The sequence below is a fragment of the Rhinopithecus roxellana genome, chromosome 15 (genome assembly GCF_007565055.1).
Source record: "Rhinopithecus roxellana isolate Shanxi Qingling chromosome 15, ASM756505v1, whole genome shotgun sequence".
Taxonomy (NCBI): Eukaryota; Metazoa; Chordata; class Mammalia; order Primates; family Cercopithecidae; genus Rhinopithecus; species Rhinopithecus roxellana.
Window position 1 is genome coordinate 74256611 of NC_044563.1, and position 7990 is coordinate 74264600.

At 54.8% G+C, this 7990-nt stretch overlaps 1 protein-coding gene across 1 annotated transcript; it reads left to right on the forward strand.

Annotated features, from left to right (window-relative positions):
- The first annotated feature begins 4709 nt into the window (after nt 1-4709).
- On the forward strand, nt 4710-7154 carry APOA4 (apolipoprotein A4). Its single transcript, XM_030918700.1, has 4 exons — nt 4710-4758; nt 5117-5243; nt 6020-6980; nt 7101-7154. Exons 1-4 carry the CDS (start codon nt 4710-4712, stop codon nt 7152-7154), a joined length of 1191 nt encoding a protein of 396 aa, XP_030774560.1.
- Nucleotides 7155-7990: the final 836 nt, after the last annotated feature.

Sequence of the window (7990 nt, forward strand, 5' to 3'; positions counted from 1 at the left end):
GAAGTAGACATTAACTCCATTTTATAGGTTTTAAACCTAAGGCTCTAAGGGCTCCAAGTGCACAGCCCATTAGTAGTAAGGCTGGGAGCCTTAATCCAGGTCTTCACACACACCAGGCAAATACCAGACGGCCTAGAGCACTGAAACCCCTATAGAAGCATCAGTCACATGCCCAGGACAAATCTGTCTCAAGTCTCCTGCAGGCTTTGGTGATGGGGTAGAAGGCGAGGAGGTGGTCACTGGAGGCTGCAGGCTTTGGTGATGGGGTAGAAGGCGAGGAGGTGGTCACGGGAGGCTGCAGGCTTTGGTGATGGGGTAGAAGGTGAGGAGGTGGTCACTGGAGGCTGCAGGCTTTGGTGATGGGGTAGAAGGTGAGGAAGTGGTCACTGGAGGATTTGGTATTGGGGACGCCCTTTCTTGTTCTGCTGTGGCCTGCTCCGTAGCCCCAGAGGCAAAGGCACAGTGGGGACCCAGATCCAGGCGGGGGCGGGCAACAAGGTCCATGGGGACCCAGATCCAGGCTAAAATGGGCTGGCAGGGTCCCGTGGCCCCAGATCCTCCAAGCCCTTCCATCTGTGCAGAGGGTATGGAGGAGCCTGGCCTCTCTCTCTTGCATGGCAATGGACCCAGGGAGGTCAGGACATGTGGGCAGAGAGACCTGGCAGGGTGCTGAGCTAGATGCAGCACACCTCCAGGAAGCCTGGTGCCTTGTCTCCTTCCAAGGGCTTGGTACCTGTGAATACCTGTGGCCCCTCCCCAGCAGTCCAGCCTGCACCTCGGTGGGGGCTCTCTTGGTGGTCAGCCTAAGCTGCCCCTCTCTCCCATCATGGCACCCCTGGAATTAAGACTGCTTCGGGGAGAAGCCAGTGGTAGATGGGAGGAAAAGGGGATTTGACCATCTGGGGCCAAAAATGGTCCTCCGGGGTTGAGCTGTTTCATCTTGTGTCCAGGTGAGGTTTAGTACTCAAGCCCCTGTGATCCGTGCCCTTCCTGCCAGTCTGGGCTGGGCAGCCCTGATTCAGACCTGTTGGCCAGAGGCCCTTGTTCATCACACATCATCATGCTGGCAGTTCCTCCTAGTATCTCACCCAGATCCCTCCTATGGCAACAGGAGCTGTCCTTTAGTTCTGCCCCGGGGAGGGCCCCTTGAAGCATACGTGAGGCACATGTCTGTGTGACCTGCCTGTCCCTGGCTGAGCCTGTCCCTGGCTGGATCTGAGTTGTCTGCTCCTGACTCTGACCTCTGGACTGACCCCTGGTTTGATCCCTGTGTGACTGGCCAGGAGGGGTGGCCGTAGCTAATGCTGAGCAATCAGCCTCATTGCCTCACCAATCATTATGTCTGTCGGTTGTACAGATAAGGAGAGGCTCGGAGAGGCCATGTCTCCCTTGAGATCACACAGGCCTTTCACGCCCACTAAGGTGGAGGCCCCTGACTCACAGGACCAGGCCCGGCTGGAAGGCAATCTGCTCTTCCCATCAGCTACTTGCACCCTGTAAGACTGGACACAGGGGGGCCCTCATTCTCTCCCTGCTCCCCAAAACAAATCCATCTACAGATCGATGCAAAAAAAAAAAGCCCACAGACTCTGGGAAGTAAATACATTCATTAACAGGTCACATCCCTGCCACGCTGAGAGGCAGCAGGCCCCCTCGTGAGTGTGGGTGCACGCATGGGCTGTGCCAGTCCCTGGATTCTTAGTGATTTGCATACTTCTGTGAATCCGCACACACTCTGGCGGATGCTATCGGAGATGCTCAAATGGTGCAGGCGCTCCCAGCATGGGTGCACCCAGGCGGGCGGGCGAGACAGAAGAGCTCTGGACCTCTCACATGCTAGTGGCACCTGCTGCTCAGACCATAAGTCCCGGAGGTCAAACTGCAGCTGAGGTGTCTTTCGTGACTCAGTCTCCTCCTCAGCTCTGGCCTGGGGAAGGGACAGGAGCACTGAGTACTGATCTTTGCTCCCGCTGCAAGCTGGACTGTGCCTGATTCAGGAGCAGGGTTGGGACCGATGGGTTCCAGGGAAGTAAGGCTTGCAGGGGTAAGATGTGGCTAACATTCAGTGATCATTTTTACTATGTGCCAGACATTGTTGCAAGCACTATAAAATTATCTCAGTTAATCCTCACAGCTTGGGAGGCAGGTACAATGGTTATGTCTCACCAAGGCAACCGAGGCTCAGAGAGATTATGAGACTTGCCCAAGAACACACAGGCAGTACATGTTGGAGCCTGGATGCAAAGCCAGGGAGTGGACTCCAGCGTCTGACCCCAACAGTCACTGAGAGATGGCACAGGCTGCATCAAAAAGGAGGCAGCATGGTATCATGGGGACCACTGCAGGGCAGCGGGTACCCAGCAGAAGAGGTGCCAGAGTCAGAAGGTCATTTGGCTGCCTTCAACCCTGTGAGACATCAAGCCACTTCAGGAAACTGAAAGAAATGCACACAAAGCAAATTCGAGTTAGCACAATTGTGGTCTACTCTGATGGCATTCATTTTTACAAATAAATGTAGCTCACTGTTGTCAGGCACTGCACTCACCGACAGGAGCCAATAGTGCAATGTGCTGGACGTCACCTCACAGTCACTGGGAGTGGTGTGGTCTGGCAGAGGGACCCACACTGACGTGGTGTGTCACATTCTCAGTGGATGTCTGTATGTGATTATGCATGCAGCCTCGTTTAGAGATCCACTAGACATCTAAGTAGAAGACGTCCTGTGCACCACCACCGTTGCCCTCCATCCCCCAATGGGAGGTCCCCTGAGAGGCTCAGGTCCCGAGATTCTGCTCAAGCCAGCTGCTCCTGCCCAGGGAGTGTGACTGGAGGCTGCGGAGGGCAGGAGCTAAGGTTGGTCCCACCTATCACCCTGCCTCTGGCCCACCTGGTGCCCCTCAGAGGGCTGAGTCTCACTCTGCCACTCTCACTAGAAGAGGGAGCACTCTGCTACACTCCCTGCTTTACTCCAAATCAGGAACACAGTATGATTATTATACTAACAGCAACTATTTTTCAGAGCTTACTCTGTGCCAGGAACTCTATAGGCAGCCCTCTGTATCCTTGGTTTCTGTGTCCATGGATTCAACAAGACTTGGATTGAAAATATTTGTTTAAAAATTGCATTTGTGGGCCGGGCACAGTGGCTCACACCTGTAAGCCCAGCACTTTGGGAGGCCGAGATGCGAGGATCACTTGAGGCCAGGAGTTGGAGACCAGCCCGAGCAACATAGTGAAAGCCCATCTCCATTAAAAACAATGTTTTTTAAAAAAGTTGCATCTGGGCAGGGTGCAGTGGCTCATGCCTGTAAGCCCAGCACTTTGGGAGGCCAAGATGGGAGGATTGCTTGAGGCCAGGAGTTGGAGACCAGCCTGAGCAACATGGTGAAACCCCGTCTCTACTAAAAATACAAAAATTAGCTGGGCATGGTGGCAGGTGTCTGTAATCCCAGCTACTCAGGAGGCTGAGGCAGGAGAATCGCTTGAACCTGGGAGGCAGAGATTGCAGTGAGCCAAGATGACACCACTGCACTCCAGCCTGGGTGACAGAGTGAGACTCTGTCTCAAAAAAAAAAAAAAAGAAAGAAAGAAAAGAAAAAGAAAAAGAAAAAAAATTGCACCTATACTGAACGTATACAGACTTTTTTGGCAACTGTCTCCTAAACAATACAGTATAGCAACCATTCAACAACATTTCTGTTGTATTAGCTATTATAAGTAGTCTAGAGATTTAAAGTATATGGGAGGCTATGCTTAGGTTATATGCAAATACTATGCCATTTTATATCAAGGACTTGAGCATCCATGGATTTTTCATCCTGGAATCAATTTCCCATGGAGACTGAGGGAGGACCCTACTGCCCACTTTGCAAGCAATGTCTTTTTCAATGTACTGAACCATCGCATTGTTCAGAGGAGACACTGAGGCTGAGGGCTTTGAATAACTAGACCAAGGAGGCACAGCTTGGGAGTGGGACATGAAGCACACTACAATTAACTCTTTCAGGATAAGGCCCTGTCCTCTGCACCCATTTGCCCAAAGGCTCTCCAGCGCCCCCTCCTCTTGGGTGTACCTTGACAAGAGACCTAGATTTTAGCTCACTATGCTATCTGCAGCCCTGGATGGTCCCACTCTAGTGTCTGGTGCTCTGAGATGGAGTCAGCATTAGTGGCGGATGTGGAGATTGGGGGGTCCTCTCTTCACTGGGGCAGACAGAGGAGATGTGGACTTTGCCCCCCATGAGCCTGGCACAAACCCAGAGCCTCTAGCAGAGCCTCGAGGCATCAGTCCCTGAGCTCAGGGGCTCCCCGAGGTGTTTCTCCCACCATTTTCCGCTCCCCTCCTCCTTTCCACACTGAGGTTGGTGGGGGGGGGGGGTGCCTATGCACAGAACAGCCACCACTTCTAACTATCGCCTAAGCCCCAGTCTGCTGTCAGCTTCCACGTAGTCTCAGGGTCACAAAAGTCCAAGAGGCTTCTTGGGAATGTGTCACCTTCCAGCGTGGAGTCACACTGGGGAAGGAGGTGGGGAGGGCAGCCGGGGGGGCAGTGGTAGGGAGAGAGTTTAAATGTCTGGCTGGCTCTGAGCTTCAGTCAGTTCCCACAGCAGCGCAGGTGAGCTCTCCTGAGGACCTCTTCATCAGCTTCCCTGATTGTAGGGAGGATCCAGGGTGGCAGGAAACTCCTCCAGCCCAGCGAGGAGCTCAGGATGTTCCTGAAGGCCGTGGTCCTGACCCTGGCCCTGGTGGCTGTCACCGGTGAGTAGAAGCTATCTTCGGATGGGGCTCTTAGGCGGCTGCTCTGAGTGGAGCAGGATGGAGGCTGGGCCAAAGCAAAAGGACACTTCTGAGTACCCATCAGCCTCCAGCTGGACATGAGGTCTGCCTGGCTGCCAAGTGGCTCACGGGAGAGCTGGCCCAGTCCTAGTGGTGGGTCCATTGGCATTGGTGCTATACCAGTTTCATATATCCCTGTGGCTTCCAAAAAGCTAAGCCCAGACAGGGAAAATTGCAGACTGGGCACCCCCCCGCCATCATCCAGTCTGCAGCTCAGAGATGGAGCAGAGGGCCCACAAAGGAGACAGGGTCTCATGAATTCCTCTCTGTTACCACCCAGGAGCCCGGGCTGAGGTCAGTGCTGACCAGGTGGCCACAGTGATGTGGGACTACTTCAGCCAGCTGAGCAACAATGCCAAGGAGGCCGTGGAACATCTCCAGAAATCTGAACTCACCCAGCAACTCAAGTAAGAGGGAATACAGTGTGCGGTGCTGACAAGGAGTTCTTAAAGACCATGCAATGTATTGGCAAGGGTTGAGCTTAGAGACAGGAGCCCTGAGCTTAGATACCCACTGCCCTGCCACTAACTGGCTGGGCCACTGAACCTAGGATCCACATATGTAAACTGGAAGGTTGGATCGAATAATCCCTGCGATGTCCTTTTGCTTTGATGTTCTAGAGTTTGACAAATGGCCACATCCTATCATTCGGGCTCACGGAAGAAAGGGAGGGAGGAAAATGTCATGTGAGCTGTTTTCTAATATATTTCAGAAAGACAGGCCCCATTGGAATCAAGGGGAGGGAGCTGGGACTATTTGGGAGGCCCCTGGGCACAGGCAAGGAAAGCAGCACCTTGTGCCGCTGGAAGACCCCGGCAGAGGTCAAGAAGACAATATTCTGTTACACAACGTGATCCTATGTGGCAGCACACCCCCGCAGGGAAGAACCCCAAAGTCCCACCCTCTGCAGACAAGGAGGGGAAAGCAAACTGCTAGAGGTGACATGATGGGTAGATTCTGAGACAAACTCTGTGGGAGATACCGAGATAGAAATTCAGCGTCATAACTTAGTCTGTGACACCCATCCTCTCCCATCTGAACCGCCACAGGGAGGGTGAACCCGGTACCCCTGAGCACTCACCTGTCCTAGCAAGTGTGCATAAGGTGAGTGGTATACAAGCAGACAAAGTCTTGCCACGTGAGTGCCAAGTGTAACGTGGCCTCCTTGTGCCCTTCCCCACAGTGCCCTCTTCCAGGACAAACTTGGAGAAGTGAACACTTACGCAGATGACCTGCAGAAGAAGCTGGTGCCCTTCGCCACCGAGCTGCATGAACGCCTGGCCAAGGACTCGGAGAAACTGAAGGAGGAGATTCGGAAGGAGCTGGAGGAGGTGAGGGCCCGGCTGCTGCCCCATGCCAATGAGGTGAGCCAGAAGATCGGGGAAAACGTGCGAGAGCTGCAACAGCGCCTGGAGCCCTACACGGACCAGCTGCGCACCCAGGTCAACACGCAGACTGAGCAGCTGCGGCGCCAGCTGACCCCCTACGCACAGCGCATGGAGAGAGTGCTGCGGGAGAACGCCCACAGCCTGCAGGCCTCGCTGAGGCCCCACGCCGACCAGCTCAAGGCCAAGATCGACCAGAACGTGGAGGAGCTCAAGGAGCGCCTCACGCCCTACGCCGACGAGTTCAAAGTCAAGATCGACCAGACTGTGGAGGAGCTGCGCCGCAGCCTGGCTCCCTATGCTCAGGACGCACAGGAGAAGCTCAACCACCAGCTCGAGGGCCTGGCCTTCCAGATGAAGAAGAACGCCGAGGAGCTCAGGGCCAGGATCTCGGCCAGTGCGGAGGAGCTGCGGCAGAGGCTGGCGCCCTTGGCCGAGGACATGCGTGGCAACCTGAGGGGCAACACCGAGGGGCTGCAGAAGTCGCTGGCAGAGCTGGGTGGGCACTTGGACCAGCATGTGGAGGAGTTCCGACTCCGGGTGGAGCCCTACGGGGAGAACTTCAACAAAGCTCTGGTGCAGCAGTTGGAACAGCTCAGGCAGAAGCTGGGACCCCATGCGGGGGACGTGGAAGGCCACTTGAGCTTCCTGGAGAAGGACCTGAGGGACAAGGTCAACTCCTTCTTCAGCACCTTCAAGGAGAAAGAGAGCCAGGACAAGACCCTCTCCCTCCCCAAGCCCAAGCAGCAGGAGGAGCAGGTGCAGGAGCAGCAGCAGGAACAGCAGCAGGAGCAGCAGCAGGAACAGCAGCAGGAGCAGCAGCAGGAACAGCAGCAGGAGCAGCAGCAGGAACAGCAGCAGGAGCAGCAGCAGGAGCAGCAGCAGGAACAGCAGCAGGAGCAGGTGCAGATGCTGGCCCCTTTGGAGAGCTGAGCTGCCCCTGGTGCACTGACCCCACCCTCGCAGACACCTGCCCTGCCCTGCCACCTGTCTGTCTGTCTGTCCCAAAGCAGTTCTGATATGAATTTGAGGACACATGTCCAGTGGGAGGTGACACCACCTCTCGATATTCAATAAAGCTGCTGAGAATCTAGCCTCATCTGGTTGCCAGATGACTCCTCCTTGCAGCTGGGGAGGTGGGGAGGTAACCATGTCTGGGCAGAGCTTAGCAGCGGCCTGGCAGGAGACACCCAGGATTGGGGAGATGAGACTGCAGGAGAGGTAAGGGCAGGGTGTGCTGGAGGCGAGTGTACGGGGAGTCCTCTAAGGGGAGGCAGAAAAAGATGTCACAAATTATCCCAAGACAAAATATGCAACCCACTTATATTCATTTAGCCAACAAATATGTATTGAATGCCTCCGATGCGCCAGTCATTGTTCTAGGCACCAGACAACCAGCAAACAGCTTTTGTGGAGCCGTGTGCCCAACTCTGCCTCACACTGAGGGGGACACCTGGAGGCAAGCAGAACAGGGTTCCTGGCCCTGGAGGGCTCACAGCACACTGAGAGAGATGCTTCCTCCTTGCATGAGATCTTCAGTGCCTTTAGCTTATTTATGTAGTGTCACTGAACCCACCCCACCCCAGTTCCATTATAAAAGCAATAAGGTTTATTTCAGAAATGTCTTGACTGCTAAACCTGTGGTCTCCATCCAGAATTGAGGAATGAGGCTTGGGGACCGAGACGAGTCCGGGGAGGAGAGGCGGAGCAGGTGCTGGAGCCTGCGGGGCCCTGGTCTGCTCTGTCCAGGGGCCTCTTGCCAGGTGGCC